Genomic DNA, 27,406 nt, shown 5'->3' with positions numbered 1-27,406 from the left:
GGAACTTGACGCTGATCTCTGCTGGAGGAGCCGAGCTGCAGCAGAGCAGAGGGGCCCCGGTCGTTGTCCAATGCTGGGGAGCCGGGAATCAGGATGTGCGGGCGGCGGGGAGGAGGCTGCCGGGCCCCCGGGGCCTCCGAGCCGGACCCACCGCGGGGAGGAGGAGGCGCCGCCCGGCCGCGCAGGGTGTCGTCTCACCGGCCTGCTCAGCTGGAGGCAGAGACCGTGCAGGACCTCAGCGCTGTTTGCTGCAGCCAACACGGTGTTCTGGTAGGCATCATGACGCAGGGATATCTGACACACTCCCATTACTGTAACACTGAGCTCCTGTTTATTAAAGGAAATATAAGTATTACTTTGGATTCACTCTGAACCTCAGAAAGACTTCATTTAGATGTATTTGTTATCTTTAAACCACACGTAAATTTAAGTTTAAGACCATAAAATCACTTCTATATCAAGTTACTTACAGCTACCAGTATTTCATTTATTGTATTTCTTTATATTTGTTTGGGGTCACTGTGACATTCAACAAATCAGAGGTCTTTACAGAGTGTTTACAGAAACATCATTAAATAGTATGAAAAAGTCTAAAAAGGTGTGGAGGAAGTTCTTATCTTTTTATGTTTGCTGGTACAAATTAATTAAAAATAAAACACACAACTGTCTGGTATTCAGCTTTACAAATATCCTGTATTTTGTGGGGGTTTTTTAGGTTTATTTTGGGGCTTTATTGTAGAGATATAGGACAGTGGATAGAGTCAGAAATCAACAGACATGCAGGAAAGGAGCCACAGGTCGGATTTGAACCTGGGTCGCCTGCTTGGATGGCCATAGCCTCTGAACATGGGACGTGTGCACTAACCACGAGGCTACAGGCGCCCTTGTTTTTGTTTCAAAAAATTTGGATTTAATTAGGAGCTTTTTGTGCCTCATTAGAGACAGGACAGTGGAGGGAGTAAGAAATCGGGGAGAGAGAGAGAGAGTGGGGAATGACTTGTGGTAAAGGAGCCACAGGTTGGATTCAAACCCTGGCCACCCGCTATAGGACTATAGCCTCTGAACATGGGGAGCGCGCCCCTGTTAGACTCTAAATGCTCCTTTTGAATTCTCACTTCTCCGACTGCTTTACTCTTACATGTATAAGCGACAAGCGGGCCCAAATTGGACCAGGTGGACTACGCTATGCTACAAGACCCGACGGCAACCTCCGGTGTTGAAAAATGAAGCCAATGCAGAAGTGCAAAATCCTGCAGTTCTTAGAGTGTCCACTCGAGGCTGGCTCCAAGAAAACAGGAAGTCACATACACATGACTGGCAATAAAGCTGTTTTTACAGCATAAATAAACATGTTTACAGCCAGGTACAAAAAACAAAATAGGTCTGATTAGTTATTGTCATGCCAATTTCTGCCGATGAGCCTCTAGAGCCCCCTGTAGGTATGGATGGCTGACGTCACTCAGGCGTCGTCCAGTAACATTTACAGTCTATGTACGAGACACATACTGAGCGCCACACCTCTGTGCTGTTGTGTTTCGTTTCTCTTCAGGTTCGTGACCTTCAGCTCTTTCCGCACCTACAGCATCGCGGCCGGCCTGCTGGCTCTGATCGTCGTCACTGCGACCGCCAAAGACTTCCTTCAGTCCAGATCCACAGGTAACAGCTCGTACCTGAAGCTACACTTTGCTAACTCATTGATGGCTTCAAGGAGGCATTCCTTTTAGTCGCACAAAACAAGACATTTTAACAACACCATCTTGGGCTCTCTGACGCTGTGATGAGCATTCATGAAGTAAATCGATATCAGCAGTTAACTAAGAAGCAGGGCCCAGGATTTAAAAGTACCCTGAATCAATTAAAGCCATCACATTGGGTTATATCTTGAAATTTAGTTGTTAAAATAAATAGAGGATTATGAATATGACTCTTTCATTTTAATTTTCTGCCCAAAAAAATTGAAAAACTTAAAATATCCTTATTGTACATTTTTTATGTAAGTCATACTTTTTACTTTTGAGGCTGTGTGGTCACTCAGAAAATAAAACATGTTTCTTCTTTACGAATCCTAAATCAAGTGACTGTTGCGCCCTCTGCTGGTCAAAAAGAGTATTACAGTCTGTTTTTGTTCAATCGATTTAAATTGTCCATATTTGTATTGATATTTAATTGTATTTATTGCTTTCGCATGACGCCACACACTTATGGATTTGCTTCTACAGAATTTAATCTGAGAAAGAAAAACCCAGAGAGGATGGAGATTTGTGGGTTAATGCAGTTAGACCTTCCGCGGCGCCTGTGAGGGAACAAATGAACGGAACTCATCCTGACATCAAAGATGATGTTAATATGAATTAATTCATGTCCAACCGCCTAGGAACCAAGGAAAATTTTGTAATACATTGCCAAAATTAACATGTGTATTTGATCTTGGCACAAATAATCATCTGGTGGTATTTTAATGCATTCCTTGATCCAGAAAATGTATATATTGAGACCAAGATTGACTTTCTAAGTGGCTCGGAAGACATATTGACACTTATAGACTTTACATGGCCGCCATCTTGGAACCGCCATCTTGATGAAGTCGCTCCCCTCTGAAATTGAAAGCTATGGTGATGTGGAAAAAATGTGGTGATTTTGTCCGGCGTGTCCCCATAAATTTGCTAAGCCGCCTGACTACAAGGTACACATACAGAAGCAAAATGTAACTATATATTGTCGTACACTAATTTCAGAATACAAACATTAATAGTATTAAACCTTTTGAACGACGGCGCCCCAATGATTTCAGCCTGATGGTTTCTCATTAGCCTGATGAGTAAGAACGAGTCCAACTTGAGGATGAGTCACAGATGGTCACTCATCAGCCCGACCTGTGTTTACACTCCTGCTTGGTATTCCTTATGCTCTGATGTTTTGACTCTCATTTCCAGTATCCAGACTTTTTTATCCCTTACTCATCACTCAGCCTTTCTACAAGGAGTGCTTCTGTAATGCTGCCAAGACTGTTAATCAGTCTCTATGACGACAGGCGGGAGGAAAATCTGCTTTACCACTTACAGATAGTGTTGTAGTCAAGACCACACTCACCGAGACAAAGACATACCCGAGACCAGAGTGATCCGAGACCGTGACATTTAGGGATCGAGACCAGCACAGTCCAACACAAAATAAGCGTCTCAGAAGACTTCTGACACCAGGACAACTAGTTCTTTTCAGAAAACTTTACAAATAGAGACACGGACAACGAGAGGCCCAGTGGTCAGCTGAAGTCAAACGAAGCTGTGTCCTGATCGTCGAGCTGAATAAACCTTCGTCAGTGTAGACATATGTGACATCTGTTCTTGTGCTTTTTTCCTGCCTTATGTTTTTTTTAAGCTTGTATTTTAAATCTATGTCATATGACCTTTTTAATGTTGATAAATAATAGATTGTTTTTTCTGATTTTCTGCAGGTGCTCATTTATGGCGCAGCATGACGACAAGGTAAGAGACTGAAGTGCATTTGACGGCTGCACAGGCGACACATAACAACACCCTTTGTGATTGCTAACATTGTCGTAGTTTTTAAATGTCAAACTGGAAAAAAACCAAACAAAAACAAAACATCCCTTCTGAGGGTAAAGTCGTCCTACAGGTTCGGTGAACTTTGAGACGCTGCAGAGCTGATCGGTCACACATGACCGTCTAATCTGAGCCTCCTCAAACCATGTGACGGCTCGTTCACTCTCAGGACACGAATCACACGCTCACTTTGAGATAAACAAGTGTTTACATGGAGGATTAGTCGATTTCCTACAGAGAGGTGACTCAGGGACACTGCGTGGGAAAATGGTTTGTTGAGAATTAAAGAATGAAGTTGTGATCGCTCTTAAATCTCTCAGAGTTTGAGCAGGTGGGGGGCGGCCTGTGAGTGCCAAATCAGTGTTTTGAAGTTGAGCTGTATTTATATTTTCACTCACAGAATAAGATGAGATAGAACTCGATTGATCTCAAAATAAATTCTTGTGCACAGGTTGCTCCAACATTACAGCACAAAGAAAATGATTTATAAACAAACTAAGGAATAATGTACAAGTGAAAACAAGCTTCTTTTACAAAACGAAAGAGAAGCTGATCCAATTCCCATGATCACTTATCAGCCCATCTCTGACTGTGAGCTTCCACAGAAGGAGTTACTAATGCAGCTCGAGACATGCATGCATGCACGCACGTATTAGTGCATACCAGAGTTCAGTGTGGTTATAAAGAAGCCGTCCTTAAATGTGTTTGTCCTTGTTCTAAGGGACCTGTAGAGCCTGCCAGAGGGCTGCAGGTCCAAGGGATGAAAACTGGGATGTAAGTCCTTTACAATGTTTTTAGCCCGGCTCTGCTGAGGGTGCAGCTAATGATCTTCTGTGCTGTGTTGATTACTCTCTGGACCCAGTGCAAGACCCTACTGCCTGAGATCCTCTGGTTTCTATCCCAAGTCCCTACTGCCTGAGATCCTCTTGTTCCTATCCCAAGACCCTACTGCCTGAGATCCTCTGGTTTCTATCCCAAGTCCCTACTGCCTGAGATCCTCTGGTTCCCATCCCAAGTCCATACTGCCTGAGATCCTCTTGTTCCTATCCCAAGTCCCTACTGCCTCAGATCTTCTGGTTTCTATCCCATGTCCATACTGCCTGAGATCCTCTGGTTCCCAGTGCAAGTCCCTACGTACTGAGACCTTCTGGTTCCTATCCCAAGTCCCTATGTTCTGAGACCCTCTGGTTCCTATCCCAAGTCCCTATGTACTGAGATCCTCTGGTTCCTTACTGAGTGAGATACTGCTGCAGTGAATTGAAGGAACATTGCACATAGTAAAGAACAACATACAGCCTTATATGGAAAAAGGATATTGCACAAAAACAAAATTCATCCCAATTGTACAAAGTAATATTGTGCTTAATCAGAAATAAATTTAAATCATTGCACATGATAATAAACACACTATATGGAAATGTTGCACTCTACTTTACATGAAAATGAAGAAAGCTATTGCACAAGATGTGGAGAGCAGTACCGCGGCACTCTGTGTGTTTTTAAGTGATTAAAAGTCGACATAGAAATGAGAAAAAACCACAACAGCCGCATATTATTCAGCCTTTTGGAGATAAAAACTCCTGACGGTGCTCAGGATGATGCTGCTAAGTAATTTTCTCAACAATCCTCAGTATAATGAATCAAAGTATTTTGTATTCCTATATTTAGCTGGCGTGTTTGTTGGCTTGCATTTGAAACACATGCATGAATTTTCCAGAGATTATTGTAGGTATGAATGTAAAAAAAAAGAACATCAATCGATGTGTCTTCCTCTTGCTTGAACTTTTACCGAGCAGAACTTGTATTTGCTTGCACAAAAACCGAGTTGTTAGGGGTGGACTACACCTGAATAGATGTTTTTTGTGTTTATAACAGAATGTGTAACCCGGACAAGGCCAGTGAATGTGAATACTGTGAATATATTTGGGTGTATTGCAACACAATCATAATCATTTATTTATTTATAGCATTAACTCCTTTCAGATCTGGTTTCTTTCATCTCGTAGATATATATTCCTCGTCCATTATCTAATCTAAAATGCTAAATGGACATGGATTTACCCTCCATGAATATTAACCTGGATGTCTTTGCAACTTTTACCACTTGGTGGAGCCTGAGCACAGACAGTGTGATCTGTTAAAAATCCCCTACAGCACCTTTACATCAGAGTGTGCTCAGACTGTCAAGAACATGTCGAGAAAATGATTTAAAAAACACTAAATCAGCAAATAATCAGTCGTTTTTCTCTTTTTTCATACTTTACTGCAGGTTTTTTCATTTCAAGGTGTCAAATTTCATCACTTGTTTTGTTCATTTGGGCACATTTTTATAATTTTTTAAAAACATAAAAGAATACACACAAGAAATAAAGTACAGGAAAGAGGAAAGGGTGTTGGGAGAAAAAGACGATTAAATGAATATTAAGAAAGACAGAAAAAACTAAAAGCTGTGGTGGATCCTTCAGTACTGTCTTAATTTAAATGAATTTATATACATTTTTCTCCGCAAAACAAAGTATGCTACATTGATTTGTAAGGAAAATTACCAGCAGCATCACAGCAAAAAAAAAAAAAAGGTCAGTTTTTACACACATCTCGCTTCTGTCAGGACACATAGTCAATCAGCGTTTAGGATTTATGTGGTAGCATCGACACGCCCCTGTCAATTTGTAAAGAAAAAAATTAAAAGGCAAGCTTTGTGGAGGTGTGTCCCCTTGAGGTGTGTCCTCAAGGGGAGAAGAAAACGAGTGCTGCACTGGGTCCAAGAAAAAGGAGAGGTGCTTTTCAAGGACAGGGGGCAGAGGTCACATATCTAATAAATGAATGACTGAGATGATTACAAACAAAGTTCATTGTGATGAAAAGACGGTCTAAACTGAAAGTCTGAGGCGCTCTGATGAAGTTTTAAAACCCTTTATGTTTTTACTGTCTATTTCGTAACACAATCCATGCGGCTGATGTTTGACCTATTTACTCGTCTGATTTGTGACCCAGTGGTGGACGGGGTGGGTCACCTGGTTAATACTCCTGCCCCCATTTTGAAAGTGACTGAGCATGAATGTGTGTGCGCGCGGGATTACTTGATGCAGCTGCCAGCCCCGGAGGCTCGGTGGGATTCAGCGGAAGGTGACAGGGATTTGTGGGCGCCAGGCTGGATACAACACATCTGAGTTATATAACTGTTAGACTGTGAGTCCAGGTCAGGGGCGACTCCCAGGGTCTAAAGACACACAGACCTTTCACGCTCACTTTCCATCCTGGGATAACAACAATAGTCAGACTTTCAAAAAACTTTTTTTCTCGACCCTTTAAGGACATTCAAGTCCTGAAATTTTTTCAGAATTACCTTTTCAGACAATCACAAACATCACATGGCAGTGCCTTGGCCATGATCTCAAGGGGGAGAGGGTGTCTGGTTTAGGGACCTCAGATGACTTGGTTTGGTTTGCCTTATCAAGCTGGGACATGGAGTGATTTGCAGCCAATAAAGCTGAGTGTGAAACAATGGTACGTACATACTCCTGTAAAGGTCCCATATTATGCAAAACACACTTCATCATGTTCCTCTAACTCTAATATGTGTCTCTAGTCTGTCTACAAACCCCCCAATGATGAGAAAAGTTCATCCTCTCTGTCTTCTGCCGCTCCACTTTTCAGAAAATGTGTGCTCAAACAGGCCGGTTGGAGATTTTCCTTTCATGACATCACAAAGGGCAGTAGCCCCTCCCCCAGGTGGGTGACACTCCCACAGCTAGGTGTTTGTTCTGCCCTCTGAGTCTGCCTTCTCACCGTAAACAATAGGACATGGAGCGAGAAAGCCCGAGTACACCCGAGCCCTTCCAGAGAGGGGGTGTGGTCAGACACAGCTCATTTACATATTTAAAGGTACAGACACAGAAACAGCCTGTTCTGAGCAGGGCTGAAATAGAGGGGTTTATAGACATGATCAAATACAGGATCAGAGTGGATTTAGAACAAGAAACTTCACACACATGTTTTGAGGAGCTCTGAGACTTATTTAAACTGAAGAAGAGGAGGATGATATGTCACCTTTAATTATGTTTAGGTCTTGTTTATGAATGAGTGATGTGGGCGTTGTACTATTGTCAGAAAATATCAGAAAAAACTGAGCGCTGTGAGCTTAAACATGACCAATCAGTCGTACTGGATTGTATCAGACTTTACAGGTGTTCTAACAAAGCAGCTGTCAAGCTCTTAACTCTGTCATCATCTGCATATCTACCTCTCAATACTCTCCTTCCTCTCCGCCCCGTTTGGCCAGCAGGATGGGACTGTGTTGTTGTCACCTGCTGCTGTCTGTCAGGAGTGTCTTGAGGGTAATTGTACATCAAGGCACAGAGCGAGTCTAAAGCAAAGGCTCGCGGGAGATTAGCTGCTGACCTAAAATTCAAGCTGACAGCTGTGTTATTTGAGCCAACACAGTCTCTCTTTGTTACAAGTGTGAATGTAGTTTTAAACAGTGCACCGCATCACACCCATCATCTGGCCCATCAATCCACTGCTCTACGAGACAAACATCTGCTAATTAAAGGTTTACAAAAGGAGAAAAAGAATTAAAGTTGACAGTATAAAAGGACATTTAACAATAATGGTTAGACTGCATAAAAACATGGACGCCATGTCAGCCCTCCTAAAGTGAAGCCAAAATATTTGGCGCTCCCCCAATTTTAAGCGGCGCTGTAGATTTCTCTGTAAAAGCGAACAGTGCTTCCGTATTTTTCTCTGCTGTGTTTGTTTACCCAAAGAAATCGAAGCAACGACAAAAATAACCACATTTTTTTTTTTACAAGGATGAAACGCACAGTGTGTAAAATCCGCCGCCAGGGGGCTCTCAATCAAAACAACAGAAGATGACGTCGAGGCCGGCGGGGAATCATGGGAGTGATTCTCTCTGCTCTCTAATTTAGATATTTGAATGTAAACATTGTCTTAAAATTCTACATATTGTAGCTTTAATATAACAGTTACAGCTTGTCCTAATAGGCACTGCCTACAGCCTGCTGCTATCAAGTAACTGCCTCCATAGCTCAGCTATATATGTCTACAGTATATATATATATATATATATATATATACATATAGACAGGGTATGTCTATTTTAGACCAGCCAATGTAACGCTCCGTTTTATGGGTCAGCAGTGTTTGACTCTGACAAAACAACACTGTTTACATCCTGTTTCTGTCCATCATCATCATCATCAGAACGTTATCCTGATGAAATGAAATGTTAAAAAAAGTTAAATGAACACCGGAACACCTGAGGGTCCGAAACACAATTCACAGATGTCTCAGCCGCCCCCCTCCGCAGGGTTTTGGGGGGCAACTGAGGTAGGGATACCCTTGGAATAATACAAGAATAAGCTTAATGGGGATTCTTACATTGAATGTTGGACTTTGGTGGGGCACGGGGGGCACGGGGTAACCTGGAAACCTAGAAATCCACCTATTTATGAAAGTATATCATCTGTTTGGTCTTAGCCTGTGATATGTATATGTGTATATTTCATTAATTTAGTTTTGTATCTATCTTCTCCATTTGATGAAAATCTGTTCTTGCTGGCACACTGACATACACCCCCCCTCAAAAAAAAGACATTAATGGAGCAATATGTATCTCTGACCCCTAGTGTCTAAAATGGGTACTTAATTCTAAACATCATAGAGAGCTGTCTCTCCACCCCCCCCCCCCCCCCCAAACACCTGTTGGTTTCACCTGATAACTGCTCTCATATCTGGCAAACTGAAGGGCGTCCAAAACGGCCGTGTGGGGGGTCGCCTTACAATCGCCTACCTTCTCTGGTCCAAACAAATCCAGATCATTCAGGAGCAGAATCTAAACTTAGAAGGATCACACGCAGAGCATCAGCATCATGTGTGTGTGTAAATATAAAAATAATCATCATCCTCACATGTGGACAGACGTCATGTGACTTGAAATGGAATTTGTTTTTGTTGCTTCAAGGAAAAGACTTTCTGTGCTGCTGTTTGTTCCCACAACAAACACAGAGTTTCTTAAGAGTTGTGAAACCTGAGCTGTGTGTGTGTGTGTGTGTGTGTGTGTGTGTGTGTGTGTGTGTGTGTGTGTGTGTGTGTGTGTGTGTGTGTGTGTGTGTGTGTGTGTGTGTGTGTGTGTGTGTGTGTGTGTGTGTGTGTGTGTGTGTGTGTGTGTGTGTGTGTGTGTGTGTGTGTGTGTGTGTGTGTGACTCAGCTGTTTCTCCACTGACTAGGAGCTGTGACAGGAAGCAGTCGAGCCAATCAGATCTCCTGACACAGTGGGGGTGTGTTTTAGAGCGACCTCCCTGATTGGTTGGAGGCACACTGGTAGAAAACAACACAACAAACCAGACACGAGTGTTTCGTCACAGACTGGTGATTCCATCAAATCAAATATAAACAAGAGAGACTTTTTTTTAAATCTTAATCGTCAGAAGCTCTCGTCCATCTGTGCCTACATCTGCTCATTAAGACGTCACTTTTTAAAGTATGTGGAAGTAGGAGTAGGCATCGCAGGGTGACTCATGATACGATACAGTGCCAGAGTATGTATTGTATTGTATTTAAAGTGACCGTTGATCTGAAAAAACGATAATTGAAACCTTTAATTTTTGGTAAATTTAGTTTCCATTAAAGGAAGAATATGTGACTTTTTGATCCATCCAGTATATGTCGCTCTTGAGCACCAGCATTAAAATCAAAACAAAGGCCAGGGTGTGCACTTTGATCGTTGTCTGACATTCTTTGTTTCCTACACTGTTTGAAAACCCGACTGATTAATCAACCAGCCGATAATATCCGCCGATATTTGCATATCCAGTAACTATCAGTATCTGCCAATTTTAGCTTTGATATTTGTGATATTTCTAGATTTATTCAGCAGTCAAATATAATTTTGTTTGAGTTTCATTGTATGACACCAACAGTTCTCTGTCACCAGCAGAGGGCGCTATATGGATTACAACAAGCACATTCCAGTTAAGTGACCATCACCTCTTTGTTAAATATCTTTTCCACAAGTGTTTCATCACTTCATTTTTAGGATCAACAGAATAAATGTGAATATCTATATCTATATGCAGATCGAGAAAGATATCGGCTGATATATCGGTATTGACTTTTTTTCTTTCCCCAATATTGTTATTGATATCGCCAACAACAATCCCATCTCAGTCGGACCCGACAGTTTTGTGTGTGTACTGTTCTTTGGTTTGAATCTCCCCATGGGGAAAATTAAGTCTTAAGTCTGAAGTAAAAATATAAGTTTAAAAGTTTATTAAAGGTCAAAGCTTTGCAGTCAGATACTAATTCATGACATGCAGAAAATTCTGATCAGCTGTTTTGTTTTGTGCAGGGTCTTTCCTTTCCTTGTTGCATTCTGCCGTGGAAAAATTGAGCAACTTCCAGGAATACAGCGTGTAGCAACCACCGCATGTTCTCTCTGTGACGTAATCGTATAAAACCTGCGAAAAAACGTTATATTTAAATGATTTTTAGAATTAAGCGTTGAAACGTAAGCATGAGAATTTTAGGAGAATCAAATATTCAAGATACGATACAGATGAAGATTAATGACGGTTTATCTTTTTATTTTAGCACAATAATACCGATCCCCTAAGCGGACAATAACTGCAAGAGTGAGGGAGCGAGTGTTTATGAACAGAGGTCGACGGACAAAAAAGCAAATACTGAATGTGACGAGAAAAACTCAAGATAAAGCAAGAGGACAAACAATGGAGTGAACATTCATTAAGCGATGGCGTCAACTGAGAGGGCGATGTTGGTCACCATTTTTTGTAGTCATGTTTTTATTTTATTTTTTACATTCAATATGATAATGTTGGTGTTTTCATACCTGTGAATAAGACATGAAAGCGATGTGCTGAGGACCAGGTTGTAATCTGGCGGTGCTCGTACATGTGCGTTTGGGGCGTGTGCAAGCGGCAACCTCCTGCAGTTCATCGAGTGTCCACTAGAGGCTGGCTCCAGGAACACCGGAAGCTGTTTTTACAGCATAAATTAACATGTTTACAGCCTGGTACAAAAAACCTAAGAGGTCTGATTAGTTATTGTCATCACTGGCATACACTGTACTGGGGTGACTTTTTTTAAAACGGCCATTTTGATTTTGAGAATGATACGCGTTATCCATAGTTAGGCGTGTAGCTGACCTGATTGACAGGTGGGCGCGATGTAACGGTTCGTCAAGTGGCTTAAAACCCGCCTCAGCTCGAGCTCTGAAAGACTGAAAGTTAGGCTGAGACAGCATTTCCAACATGGCGGTGGCTGCCGATGAGCCTCCGGAGCCCCTTTAGAGATGGGTGACGTCACTCAGGATTCAAACATTAATATTTACAGACGACGGTTTAGACAGAGCCCTGAGGAGATGTCACGCTGACTTTCCACAACAACCAACCCTGCCTTTGACTAACCGATTCTGTCTCATATGAACAGCTCCAAAGTGCAATGAGTGTACATCAGTATCCGCTCCTCACCCTCGCTGCTCTGTTGATTATAAACTATGAACTGGTCATAAGCCACGCCCACATCTCCCACGCCTGTGTGAACTTTCAGCGTGAAGTTTGTTGAAGTGAAACATGATTTAAAATCTGTATGAGCTGCTCTGCATACTGTAAACCAGTTAATAATCCTGAGAGTTGAATTTATAAAATATGAATGAACACAGCAGAAAGTATGATGTCGTCATATAAAAACGACCCCACCTATGACTGACTGCCGGCGCCACTGTCCTTAGCCTAAGTTCACCCTCCATCTCCTAAAAAACCATGAAAGAGACGTGCGGTGAGTTTCAGTTCACTTATGAGAGCTGAATTTTCCGTCAATAGAATCATAAATACAGTGTCATCATTAAATAAACAACACTGTCTCAGTCAGATGCGTCCGCTGTCATCCGGCTGTCCATGTCACTGACACATGAGGAGGTGTGTTGTGGAGGTAGAGGTTTTGGGTTTGGGGTTGTTGGGGGTTGTTGCTGTCTCTATCCCCCTCCCAGACCCCATCCTTCTGTCCTCCTGATGGCTGCCAGTAGGAATGTAGTGTGACCGGGTTATTTTTAGACGAGGCCGCTTGAAATACTCCAACCTGAGCTTCATTGACGATAAACACAAGCTGCTCTCGCACCGTGGCGCACGTAGAACCTGAGTTGGGCTCAAACCTGAGTTTTCTGCTGACGTTTTATTACGACAAAGTCAAGCTTGGTTCCTTCGTTGCCAAATCACATTCTCAACTGTCCTGTGTTTGGCAACTTTTCATCCTTGTGAAGATACTCCTCAAAGATCTGGAGATGTCTCCTGAAGATCATGGGGCAGGACTGAGGTATGACTGGACTTGTGTGTGTGTGTGTGTTTGTGTGTGTTCTGCCTAAGATGGAAATAAGAAATGCGAGGATTGTTTTGCTAAATTACAAGTGTTCACCTCATGTGGATCATTTTGGTTTTCTCCATTTAATTTCTGAGATAAACGCCTCAGATGTCTTGTTTCAAAACAATGGATGCCAATGGAATTTGTTCAGGAACAATTTTCCTTTCACCGGCGGTTATTCTAAGATTTTGTTCTAAAATGGATAATGTTGAGGTAGAAAATAGAGCCTTGACGATTACATGTTTAATATATTTTTTTTAAGTTTTGGTCTTGGAGGGAAAACTGGTCACTGAGTTGGATATTGCGCAATTTAAGCTGGAATGAACTGCATGACCATGCAAACAGAAGGATGCTCTCTAAAACAAATGACTATGTTAAGGAATATTTAACATTTGAATACACCGTAAACTAAAAGCAGTTCAGTCTATCGACTCAGCTTTGATGCTCTGCTACCCGGCTGCAGATGGTGCTTTAAGTCATGCAAACTGCGGAGTTAAAGCACTAAACTGAACAAACAATTAGGGCCCGACTGATATGGATTTTTGGGGCCGATACCAATATTAGGGAGGGAAAAAAATCCAATACCGATATATCAGCCGATATCTTTCTTAGATCTATATTCAATCTGTAGAGCTAGATATAAATGTATACATTTATTGTGTTGATCCCTTAACAGTTGTGGAAAAGATTTATAATGAAGACAAGATGGTCACTCAACTGGAGAGTGATGATGCTTGTTCTCATCCATATAGCGCCCTCTGCTGGTGAAAGTGAACTGCTAGTGTAATACAATGAAACTAAAATGAAATACTATTTGACTGCTGAATAAATCGATTAATATCGGCACGTATCTGTGATAAAATTAGCCGATACCGATAGTCAGTGGATATGCTAATATCGGCTGGCCGATAAATCGGTCAGCTTCTTCAAACAATACATGAAAACATTTCTAAATAGCAATGGGAAAACATATGCTTTTATATCTCTTCAAGGGCAATAATGGATGATGAAATTGGCCAGCTAATATAGGTTTTGGGCGATGTTGCAAAATTAGTTGTTCTGGTGCCTTTTGTGATTGATTTGGTTGAACTTGACTTTAAGCATTTGATGGTGGCTTGATCAGCTCTCACATCGTGGGACTGAAATCTTGTTCTTCGGTGTGTTTGGATTATGACATTAAATCCATCTTCTCATATCACACTTTGGCACATTCAACAAGATGGCAGAGATCTACTTGGAAAGCTGTGGAGATCATTGCGTCATCACTCCCCATCTGTCCATAACATCCGTGTCTTATGTTACTCATAGCTTTCGGGGTCGTGTCTTGGGCCAACACATGCAGGCGGGCATTCGACTTTCTCACTCCATTAAATGCCAGTTTACAGAATATACGTCTGTACTCAGAACATAAACAGGTATTAGTGTCCTCAGAGTCGGGGTTTCTGTTGTGCTTACCAGAACAGACGGGGGGGGGTAAACATATTGACAACCTCGTCCCCCCCCACTTCTTTGACAAGTGAAGAGCTGGGATGTTTTTGCCACCATTCCTCGCATTGTTTGTCTGGTTCTATTTTTAAAGCATCATCACTGGGCTTGTTAGGGGCTCAGACGTGCCGCTCCCTGTGTTGTTTCAGAGATTACCGGTTGGGTAAAAAGTGATATCTGCCCGACAGCTGCTCATGTCCCCTGACTTCGCCTCCGCTGATGTTGTTGTTGTCATTTTCTCCGTTGAATGTTGCACATTTTTCTGTGGTGAAACTTCTTGGCTGGTTGATTGGTCCACTGTTGGAGAAACTTCTTGGCTGGTTGATTGGTCCACTGTTGGAAGGCGGTGGTCTGCAAGGATCCAGAGAGATGAAACCGGACACGTTAGCTTCTTAGCATACTAAGGGTTCGATGAGCTCAAACAGCATGTGACTGCCTTGAGGGCTGAAAGTCTTGATTTACAACCCGTGTGTGTTGCGATGACAGTTATTCTTGTCAAGTTGTGCAAATGCTTCTGGATTATATCGAAGCCAGAATCTATGGAGATGTGCTTCACTGAAAACATCAAGCAGTCAGAGACAATTTGAACCCCAATGGATTCCGATTATTTAAATCCATCTGTCTGCTACAGGATACTTCTTCTGTGTTTTGGGTTTTCTTTTGAGTAGAATATATGTTTCTGGTTTCCAGATGGCGCCTCTTTGACCTTAAATTAAAGCCCATTATATCTGGCATCAAGCAGTAACATCAGTGTTTTTCACTTCCCCCTAATTCTGTCCTAAGGTGCTGAAATTGGCTCGTTCCAATGTGCTGGGGCTTGTTCTTTTTCTTGAAAGTTTGCTCTCAGTGCTTTCTGTTCGGAAGCTTTTATCTGCCAGGATTACATTAGACTTTTTTCCCTATAAGTAAAAGTCTACTTTACCACTTTACCTTATTGTTTTAACTAGGACCGAAACCATCAACAGGTTAATCGCGATGCAATGAAGGTCAAATGAATGCATGATTTTTTTTTAAATCACATGCTATTTTGTCCCTTCAGGCCCACCGTAGATAAGCCGCCACAGTGTCAACCTGTATGTAGCCACAACATTAACCAGCACTAGGATGAGGTGCTGCTTTTAACATTGTATAACTGAGGTCAGACTGAGGTCTGCTTGGAGTGTCATGCACAGCAGTAGCGTTGTGAACATCTTCATAAGCAGGCGGCACACAGAATCTGCTTGCACAGCGGTCAAGGCCACGTGGAGACTTTTCTTTTAGGATGGTCATGAAAAACGAGAAGCTGGAGAGTTCTCGTTTTCCATAAATCAAGGTCAGGTCATATACTAGACCAGTGTTTCTCAACTCCAGGAACCCAAACTGCACAGTTTTTCATTGAACAAATGTGATTGGTTGAAATATATCTGAAATTCAGGTCGCTATTTCTCATGAAGGAGTTGGAGGTGGGTCCTGAGGCTGGACCAGTTGAGAACCACTGTACTGCTGGTAGCGCAGTGGTTAGTGCACAAGCCCCATGTTTGGAGGCTATAATCCTCAAAGCGGGCAGCACAGGTTCAAGTCCGACCTGTGGCTCCTTTCCCGCAAGTCATTCCCTGATTTCCGACTCTATCCACTGTCCCATCACTCCAATAAAGGCACCAAAAAGATCCCCCCCCCCCCCCCCAAAAAAAGAGAAAAACGTGCAAACAACAGGTTTCTTTTTCTCTCCGAAGTTGATATGTTGTTCATTTTGTTCATATTGTGACGTAATGCTGATAAAGTCATGGGATATACGGTCGGTTGTCTGCATACTGTGTTTGATCAGATGCTATCCCTTGTCTCACTTTCTGTCTGGGTTGTTCAGCTTGACGTGCACGTGCAGTGGTCTACGTGGAAAATGGATTTGGCATGTGTTCAGAACCTAGCAGAGCGAAGTGGCGCTCCGGCTGGCAAATAGAAATTTTACTACAAAAAAGTGGATGTAATTTTTAATATTCTTTTCTACTAATGAACATGGCCCACTTGTACCCAGTGAACCCTGGCACTTCCAAGTAAAAGAGTTTGTGTCCATGTTGGCTGGTAAACAAACTGTAATGAACCCTCCCCCACGCTCCGGGTGATCTGTGATGAGATGAAACTTGACAGTCCCGAATCCACGAAGCCTGACATGACTATCCAGGAAAATGTCCGTCTTTCTTGGAAGGGAGAGTTGCTTATCTGTCCGCCACTTACTGCTTTAATGGCTTCACAGTATTGCTGTCACATGTTCCAGCCATCATGTTTCACTGGAAGTCGGAGTCCTGCTGTAGGCATGTGCCTGGAAGTCGAGAGGGGAGCAGCGGGTTGACCTTTCCTCGTAAGGGTTATGTGAGACAAGGCTGGGTGTTTGGGTAGGTGGGAGTATATGAGATACTGTAATTTCTCGTGAACACTCATGCTTGTTCCTTGAAGTCAAGCAGATACAGGAGGGGGTCATGGGGGGAGAAAGCGCAATATAATGGTATTTTTTAAATGATATTGAGAGCCAGTTTTTTTTATCTCACTATATTTTGCTACATGTTTTGGGTTAGGGTTAGCCTTCACATAGCTTCCACATTTCCTGGTTGTTTCCCAAAGTTAACTCTGTACCACTTAAAGGAAGAATGTGCGACATGTTACACATAAATATATCAGAAATCCAGTCTGTCCTGTGCAAATGTGTCTCTGAGTCCTGACTGTCTACAATGAGGGAGAAGCTCGAGTCCCGCTGGCTGTGTTGTTGTCAGAGCCGTGTTTACATGAACTAGAGAGAAGAAGAAGAACATACTCACTGATTATTTGGAGGTTACGTAATCTTTTTTAGATCCCCGTCAATTAACATGCAATGTGAAGCTACAAGCTAACTAAAGAGCGCTACAATTAGCATGCTAACACAACAATGCAGGCCACAGGCAATTGCAGCTTGAACCAAGGACAATTCTGTCCGGCGCTTGGGCTTAACTCCTTCATGCGAACGTGAGTAGAGGGGGGTTGGAGGTGTGTCTCTGGTGGAGAGCGGAGGCTTCAGTATGGAGGAGGTGTGGCCAAACAGCAGTTTGTTTTGGTTTCTAAACTAAACCAAAATGCAGCACCTTCGACCGTCGTCGTGTTGAAGAAACTCTGTCAACTCCAGCTGCTGCTGCGGGAATGTTTTACTTGAATGTTTCTGTCATTGTTAAAAACAAATCTCTTCCATCAGACACTGATACACCCAGTTATCCCCTGTGAGTGGCAGAATACACACTGAATTATCCTAAACATGGCTAACGCTGCCTCTGCATGTCTTTTCTTGTAGCTGGGAGATCATCGACTCCGGCCAGGACAGCCAGTCTGGGACTGGACCTCAGCTCAGCGACGCCCTCAAACTTTTCCTGCAGGAAACATCGGCTTTCAAGCAGCAAAACCCCGGCAAGGTGAGGCAGAGGATGAAAACTCCCCAAGATTAACCTCAACTGCTCACTTATTTAATGCAAGAAAAAGCTAAGAGTCACATGGTTTCTGGACGCATTTTGCCCAATCAGATACAAAAAGGGAGGTAGAAGGAATTATGAGCACGTCCCTGTTTTCAAAGTTGAACAAATTGAATCATTCAGTGCTGTAATTGAATCATTCAGTGCTGTAACTGAATCGTGATTTGATTTAAGATTAACTGTCAAACGTTTACCTACAGGAGAAAAAAGGTGGTGCCTAAGTGTAGTTGGCATGCACTGAGCAGACGGAAACATTTGCAGCATCTTAAAGGAATAGCTCAGCATGTAAAGAAAGTCTGTACTTGCTTGAGTAGGTTGGTACATGTCCCATGTTTAAAGGTAGAGTCAGTAGAAAAGTTTGTTGCAGCTTGTGATCACAACATTCAAACTGGGCCTCTCCTCCTGTGCTAAGCACTACCAGAAGCGCACACTAGAGGGCGTAGTGAACATGAACATGAAAATCCAGTCACAGGACAGGGTCTCTTTGATTGGATCTTTGAATCAAGAGTGTAACCTGCGCTGACTTTAAACTGAGTAGAAAAGTCCTTTTCTTATGTTTCATTCTCTTTATTTTCTCTTTGTTCCAGTTTTGTCTGCTGGTTTGCAGTTTCTGCACCTTTTTCGCCGTCTTAGGACGCTACATTCCAGGGATTGTTATCTCATATATTCTAGGTGAGTAAAGAAAAAAAATTCATTTCTGTCGTGCTGAAAAAACTAGATCATCACTCAAAGGGAGGCTGCAGGTTGGTATTACTGGTTTTGGTTAAATTGACCTTAAGCTAAGACATGTTTCTGCCAACACTGAAATTCTGACCTTCTCTGTTTGGTAGGACAAATTTACAAATATAAAAAGTAGAATAAACTTTTGGCCTTAAAAACACGATAATACATATGAACCGGTCAGTCAGAACAGGGGGGTCTCCTGAGGTAAGACGTAACGTTAAAACTTTGTGGAAATAGCGGACGAAGCAACAGAGTCCGCTATACAACACTATAATGAGAATATTTGCCTTTATATCAATGCTACGTGTAGTTCAACTGAATCACACTATCAACAAAAGAGCGGAGGGTGAATTCCCTGCTGCCTTCTCACGTCAGCTCACTCGGACTTACTGCAGAAAAAATAATAGAATAGAAGAGAATAATAGAATAGAATAATAGAATAGGGCTTCACCCAGGAGAAACTCCGGGGTGAAGTCCGAGTGAAAGATTCTGCTGTTTGTGTTCACACATGCAGCTCCTCCAGGAAATATCAGGAGTTTTTCAGGAGTTTTCATAAAGTGTGAAAGCCCTATATGTGAGGTATATGACAAATATCAGTGTGTCATCAGCGTAACAGTTGATCACTTTGATGAGAGATATTTAAAAAACCCTCTGAGCTGATCAGTGAAGCATTGTACACAATGAATTTTAATGCAATAGTTTCTAAAATTGCACAGTGAGCAAACCTGATCCTACAAAGAGAAAGAAACACACAGTGATGTTTAAGTGTATGTTAATGGCTTCTTAACACTAGAACGACCAGCATTCTATCACTACTAGAAAGGCCATAGCGCTCATTTTGACTGTTTACGAATTATTTGCATATCATTTCAATAATCAGTATCAAATATAAGAATAAATGGATCTGTGATGTTGTGAAAGGTAATAAACTTCAGGACACAAACATTAAATTCTAATGAATTTGAAATTTGAATAGTTTATCGACAACCACAGGAACAGCAGCCGGTGTTTTTTTTGCGAATGGGAATGTGTCACTGATCGGGAAAACCAAGAGGAGGACCCAGATGCAGAATCAACAAAAATATTTAATCAAACAAAAATCCAAACAGGAGAAAACAAGGAGCCACGGGTAAACCGACACCGACAGCTGACACCGACAACAACATACAACATACAACATACAACATACACTGGTAACCAAACACAGGTGAGGACAATCAGGGCAATCACACTGGGAAACACACAGAGGCAGGAGTACAAGAAACACTGAGGACAAACTAAATCATGAAACACTAAAGACACACAGAACTCAAGAATCTAACAAAACACACTAGAACACAGAGATACACAAGGATATGAAGTTACAAAAATAACACATGAAACACTAACCTAGAAAACACACAAGGGAAACAACACCATCAGACAAGAATGAGAACTAAAAACAACAAGAAAACTCTGAAAATAAGAAACCAAATCATGACAGGAATGATCTCTGTATCATTCTCAGGTTTAATCTCAGAGCCAGAGTCAGATGAAGAGAGACCAGGAGACATCACTTTCTGTATCTGAACCTGCACCTTCATCAGACTCTGCCTCATCAAGGCTCTGGAGCCTCTGTGGCAGCAATCCTCCTCCTTCCTGACATTTCATTCTATTCTATTCTAAATCAGATCCTAATTTACTCTATTCTGCCTTTTCAATGTTGATCAATTCAAATGTGTGTCTCCTATTCTTTCTATATGGTTTTAGGCGGGTAAGCTTTCTTTCCTCCTTGGCTTGAGCGTTATAAACAATAGTTGCTAGGCAACAGCGATGTGCACCTTCAAGTAGTGGTGGGCGATATAACGATCTTAGATCGTGAAGGATTTTAAAGTGCCAAAGCAGGGAGATCGTAGAACCGAGCTAATGTGTTTATTCTATCATGCTGCAGTTTATTCTCTTACACAGACGTGTCTCCTCCTTTTTTGCTCCGCAGCGGTGAAAACAAAACTTAAAAGTAAAGTCCGCAAAAACAAATCCATCTCGGTTATATGCAACTGTTCTGATATGTTTCCAAACCGACACGCTGTGAGCAACAGTTAACTTCTCTGCATAGTGTGCACAGTTAAGTTTACATCTCGGAGAGCGAAACCGTTTAAGGAGCCGGAGAGACGTTAACAGTCTGCAGAGAGTCAGACAGAGAGGAGCTCAGACAGACAGTGAGGGGAGATATAACCCCGGTGTTTCAAATGTTGCTGTCGGTGTTTTCTGCTCTCTCTCAGTTTTTAAAAGTTACTTATCAAGCCTCTCCACCTGAAGCTCACCTGTTGTGATAACTGAATTTATAGGGATTACACTAAACGACGTTACAAAGCAGCAGGCAGGTGAGAGTGAGTAACCATGGTGACTGTCTGTCTGTCAATCAACAATGTCCCGCCCCCTCTATGAATTAAACTCTTCTGTCAGTAAAACTTACTTTGATCATGTGTCACAGAATGAACACATTCTGTATTATGTTTGATTATATATAAACTAAACTAAAGTTAGTCCAATGATGTCATAAAAACAACAAAGGCTGCAGAGCCTGTATGAAGCTCCAGCTGGAGGAACTCTGCAGGGCTAAAACAGAACAGAAACTTCAACAGCTTCAAGTCTACATGTTTTTAAATGAATGCATCACTGCGTGAAAATGTTCCTGATGAACATAAAAAGAGGACACATAACTAAATCATCATTTCAAAGTGGTGAGGAAAACCTTCAAATTGTGCATAAATATTGATCAAATTGAGGGAAAGACATTTCTGTTGCTGAAGATGTTCTGGGTGAGAGACCTCCAGACCTCCTACAAAGATGTTTTTCGAATAGATTAAACTTGTCTGCACAGTTTCTGTGCATTTAAAAACATTATACAGGGAAATAAGTTTGGTTGAACTGGTCAGTAACTTACAAATTAGTCTAAAGAACAATATGAAAAAAATTGTGATCGTGATTTTGCCCCAAAAAAAATCGTGATATGATATTTTTCCCATATCGCCCACCTCTACCTTCAAGAGCGGGAAAAAGTAGCGAATACTGAAATGATAAACTGGCTATAATGCATGCAGTCAATATGCCCGCTATGGACTTTCAAGGTAGAAATACTCAAAACTCTTTTGTGTTTTGTGTTTTTGATAAAATTACAATGCTATAATAAAATATAGACACATTTAGGAAAAGTCATGGTCCTGTAGTTACATAGGTTTTATTTTAAGTAAGTTATTACATTGCAAAATTAAAAAACAGTCAAAATGACTGCCTCGGTCTTTCTAGTGTTAAACTGGTTTATAATGTTTTATTTTTCCTTCTTTGTGTCCCTCTTGGCTTCTCTCTGCAGTGCTGGGTGTTTTCCTGTGGCCTCTGATTTCATCTCATGACGTCGGTTTGTGGCTGGAGCCAGTTCTGCAGAAGCTGGACTTTGGCATCGGGGAGTTTCTTCAGAAAATTAAAGAAAACCATGGTAAGTAATGGTAAACTAATCAGTGTGGACTATGTCTGCATCATCAGGGCTTCAGCTCATACAGTTTACATCAGATGAAACAGTAATGTCCTGTACTGCAAACCTTATTTTTCTAAATAAAATGAGAATGCAAAATACTTTCATATAAGAGCCACAATAGACTGCAAATAGAAGCTCTTTTACTTGCTGAAAAAGATAGGCTCTGATTGTAGTGTTCATCAGATTTAATCCCTGATAATAGGATTATTCCTGATGAAGTTAGCTGGATTTAGAGAGTACTTTACTTGCTATGTGCTTTTATTTTGAAATACAGTAAGGGCCTTCCTGTAGATGGAAGGTTAGGACATGAAGTTAAGCCCAGAAACAGGAAGTGGTTAGGGATCCCAAACTGAGGTCAAACATCTCAAAGGAATGGTACCAAAGGTCAACGTGTGATGTCATGAGGTCAATGTGTGATGTCATGAGGTCAATGTGTGATGTCATGAGGTCAGTGTGTGATGTCATAAGGTCAATGTGTGATGTCATAAGGTCAGTGTGTGATGTCATAAGGTGGATATTACTGTCTGAGAGTTTGTTAAAGTGAAATGAGACATTCAAAGATGCAGCAGTGTCCTTCTTTAACATCACTGAGACTACAGGGAGACACTGAGGACGACTATCTACGGAGAGCCTGAAGGGACAAAACAACATGAGATTAATCACGATTTTAAAAAAAATAATGCAGGAATTTCAGTTTTTTTGTGCATATGATGAAAGTTCAATACTCACACATACACTATACTGTTTTTACTTCTGCCCTTCAAAGACATTAAGCTTCCTTCTCGCATTTCACAATCCATGTGATTAAAGAAACTGAATCAGCTGCGTTCATGTTTTCTTCCTTCAGAGAGAAGAATCCTGCAGACTCAGGCTGACAGAGAGGGCATCGAATCCGATCTCTCCTCCATGTTTCCCAAGGTTTGTTGATCATGATCGCATGTCGATATAATTACGCCTCTGCTGGTGGACAATATGGCTTCAGTTGAGGATGATTGAAATTGAGAACACATGATCCACATCAGAATCGAATCCTGTGCAAAAGATGTAAAAAAAGATGTTCCTGCACTGCACTCTAAAAGCTGACGTCTCTATGGGGGTTTTCTCCCGCAGCTCGACTCCACAGTGTGTAAGGAGATGTCTGTATCGGACACAGAGGTGTCTGACATGACGTGGACGGACAACGGTACCTTCAACCTGTCGGAGGGACACACGCCACAGACTGAGAACTCAGAGGGTACGTTCATTAACTCCACAACATCCTTTAGACCCCTTTAGAGTTTGAAATAAAGACGTTTGATTTCTAGAATGCAGCTTAGAGTTGACCTGTTCTGCTGACTTTTAAACTTATCTTTACTTATCTTAAAGTTAATACTTATCTCCCTTGTCCTCAGACCTCGACAGAGAAGAAGCCTTCACCGGCGGCCTTCCAGAATTCCCCTCACTTGACAACGGCGCAACAACAAACGGCGAGGACGACGACGACCTCAGCATCGGCCTTCCCTTGCCTCCACATCAGCCCCAGAAGCCAACCAAATCCACGCACACACCCGATCCTCGCAGAGACCAACCTGTAGACGCCCTCGAATTAGTCAACCAGATGGCGGGCGACGCCATCGCCGCTGCCGTCACAGCTGCCATTCAGGAGAGAATAGAAGCGGCGGTCGGCTTCACGGCTTTCAGTGACTTTGGGCGGTCGGGACTCCCAGATTCGACCAGGCTGCTGGAGCTGGCTGAAGAGTCGGACAGCGAGGTGGAGGACTTTGAGCTGCTGGACCAGTCGGAGCTGGAGCAACTGGAGGGGGAGCTGGGGCTGGGGGAGGTGAAGACCCGGGCCAAAGAGGAGGCGGGGGACAGGAGTGACAAGCCGACGTCTTCTGGATTCTTCTCCAAACTCCTGAGACGCCAATGATGAATCCTATGAAAAGTCAGCAGGGGAGGAAGAAGAATTACGGAGGACATGTGGTGGGGAGGCGGGGTGGGGGGTGGGGGGGCTGTTGGGGGTTGTGAGAAAACACTTTCCATTCATCCTTTTTTCTGTAGAGCTAACATCGACATTTTCGGACTGATGAGATTGTCAGATATGCAGGTGGAAATATCCTTTAAACCACGATCATCGTAGCTGAATGCCGAGGTCAGAACGCACAGATATCAATCGTGTAGTAGCCTGATCCAGACGATGAAGTAAAATAACAACCGGCTCCCATCCATTGCTTTTTAAATCCTTTGTAGTGAGTTAGAAGTAACTGATGCATCTTCATCCAAACCAAAAGATGTTCGCATTATTTCTCCCCTCGCCTACTTTGTTAGCATCGAGCTGATGACAACTTCTTTTTCCTGAGCAATCTAAACGCAACACTGACTTATTATTTATGAATCCGTTTTTTTCTCAAGACCATTGAGGTCCTTGTTTTGCCACCGCTATTGATTTTGCTCAGCGGCCTTCTTTGGTAAGCCTGCTAGAAGATGTTGACTCTTGAATTAATTTACCAGGCAGGTTGGGAATTGATAATAAGATAACTGACATCTAAGGCTCCGTGTCCATCTAGCCTTTTTTTATCTAAGCGCCAGCGACTTTTTCCGAGAGAGCGTTTGCAGCAGCAGGCGGCTGCACAGGGAGAGAAAGCGAAGGGCCAGCGTTGTTTTTCTGAGCACTTCTTCTTTCTGTGCGCCCACTGCCGAGCACTTTGTGTTGAAAATCTTTCAACATTTTAGAAAGGCGCTGTTCAAGTCATCGGCGACGTGCAGCGCTTTTCTTCTCACCGAACAAATGCTTCACGCAAACGCTCCCGAGCGCACAGCCAGCGCTACTGTAGATGGGCGTGGGATCTGACAAGTTGGTTAAAGGTGTGTTTAAAAACCTGAAATGAGGCATGTCTGGACGGAAGATGACAAGATATCCTCCTATTTTCTGATATTTTATTATAACCTGAAGGGGAATTTGGATATTTTAAACCTAGGCCCCACTTTTATTTATTTTGATCTCTAAATCAGTCAAAGGTACAAAAAGTTCAGGAAGTTTTGAGGAAGTTTTGTGCATGTGTGAAAGCACCCTAAGTATTCCTATATTCAGATAATGAACGATTGCCTATCTGTTTACACTCCTAAAAATATCCTTATATCCGTTCAGGACAGAGTTATAGTTCACTAAAGGCAAAATCAAAACTTACAAAAACTGCCTAAAAGCGGACTCAAATAATGTGATACATAAAAAATCTCATGAACCTCCAAATAGATATGGATCCCACATCAACTTCTGAGTAAGACAAAGAGTAAATTGAATGTGAAATTTGAAAAACTTGCATGAAAAAGATTCAGTCATTTTCTTAATTGGTGAAAAAAAACCCACAAAACTGTACTGCAAACACAAAAGCAACTACAGTGAAAATACATGTAACAGTGACGTGATATTTTGGGTAGACGGGTGTAATACTTTTGGTCATTTATGTTTTTAATGAATGACAGAATTTAGTTTCAACATATCTGGACAGCTCACTCAACATGTAAGCGCACTGCATTTTTTATTTATTTTATTAAACTACGTTACCCACAATTCCACACACATTAAATTGAGTGACAATCAAAATGCATTCAAATTCCACTAAAGCTTGGATTGATTTCTTTCATGATTTCAAGAATTTAACTTTTTTTATTTTCTTCCTTTTTATAATTTTATATGTTTTTTTTCTTTCATGAAACATTGATATGTCCAGTTTTTTTTAATTAACAAACTGCCGGTCTCTAAACGCTATGCATGGAAATCTAACTTTGACACGTTAACATATATAACCATTACCATGTTTATCTCAGAGTGCGTTCAGCCAATCATCCATCGAGTCATTAGTATGCTTCAGAAAAAAACAAACATTTGGATCATCCCCTAAATAGTCACATTTTTTTATATTATTATGGTCATTATTATAGTCATCAGGAACCCTGCCAATTTCCACATCCCCTGTGAGCGCCGCGGTCAAAAAGCCACTCTAGTCAATGCTCCTGTTTCCACAGCGAGTGCCGCGGTCCGTCTTCAGAGCGTGCCAGCAGCGCCACTACGCTTTGCTCCGTTTCAAAAATGCTGCCAGTCTAATTTTGGCGGAGCTCGCTGCAGGCACGCGTCAAGCTGGACAGAACAGAACAACCCGGACAGGAAGTCTTTTTTTTTTTTCTTTTTTAAAATCGGTTGAAAATGTCCTCACGTCTGATGTCTAACACATTTTTTAAATATGACAAGATATGAAAGTTGCCTAGTGTGCAGCCAGCCTTAGCACAGTAAGTTAAAGTTTGCTGCATTCAGTGGATTCAGTTTTTTCCAGGAAAATATCGCAAGAAAACAAAACAAAAATCCCACCCTCCTTTTTAAATACGAATCAGTCGAGACCAGCAGAAAGGGAACTGGTTTAGACAGGATAAAGATCTGATCACACCCATGTCACTGGTCAAGTCTCGTCTAGAAGTGAACCCACTAAGATCATTGCTCGTCACATCATGGGATGACCAAAGTAAGACTTCAAGACAGATTAAGTTGGAGTGCACTGAAAGTGAAATACGAGGTGGCGTTCGTCCATTTGCACCTTAAATACAATTTAAATATACTCCCATAGAGGAAGTCATGGGTCAGAGACTGACGATAGAAACGACTAAACTGTTCTTTGACTTCTCACCGTTTTTAAAATAAAGACACTGCAATGTATCATCTCTTGAATGACTCATATGATGCCTTCTGTTTACTCTGAAGATAATAAATGTATCACTTGTTCATCAGTGCCTCGAATGACTCTTTCTAACGCACATGTACAAAAAACATAGAAAGGTTCAGAACTCACTGAAAAGAGGTATGAAATATTTAAATGCTTTTCATTTACCTTCTGGGTGTATCGTGATGGCTTCCGTGTGCTTCCTACACGTGAAAAAACTGTATCAACAAAATGTACTTATATGTGATTTAACTCCAGACTGTCAATAAAATGTCGTAACGCAGCCTGCTGTTTGATTTGACCTCAGCCCTCTTTGTGTGTTGTTTTTCTGTACACAATGTCTCGGCTTTATTTGTCTTTTTCATATCAAATTATGAGACAAATAAAGGGCGGCTGTGGCTCAGAGGGTAGAGTCGGTCATTTCTCAACCGGAAGGTCGGGGGTTTGATCCCCAGCTCCTGCAGCCACATGTCCGATGTGTATTTGGGCGAGACACTTAACCCCATGTTGCTCCCACTGCTTTGTTGATGGCATATGAATGGGGTTAATTATTTCAATTTTACATAC

General features: G+C 41.9%; 1 protein-coding gene across 1 annotated transcript; it reads left to right on the top strand.

Annotated features, from left to right (window-relative positions):
* Positions 1-54: 54 nt before the first annotated feature.
* Positions 55-24,057, top strand: retreg1 (reticulophagy regulator 1). The gene is made up of 9 exons (XM_020654702.3): positions 55-270; positions 1,550-1,656; positions 3,455-3,485; positions 17,737-17,854; positions 18,499-18,583; positions 21,987-22,109; positions 22,996-23,066; positions 23,259-23,382; positions 23,540-24,057. The coding sequence occupies exons 1-9, from the start codon at positions 71-73 to the stop codon at positions 24,055-24,057; spliced, it is 1,377 nt and encodes a 458-aa protein (XP_020510358.2). The 5' UTR covers positions 55-70.
* Positions 24,058-27,406: the final 3,349 nt, after the last annotated feature.

The sequence above is a fragment of the Labrus bergylta genome, chromosome 4 (assembly GCF_963930695.1).
Source record: "Labrus bergylta chromosome 4, fLabBer1.1, whole genome shotgun sequence".
NCBI classification, from domain to species: Eukaryota; Metazoa; Chordata; class Actinopteri; order Labriformes; family Labridae; genus Labrus; species Labrus bergylta.
The sequence above is the reverse complement of the archived record's forward strand: the minus strand, read 5'-3'. Positions and strand labels throughout refer to the sequence as shown.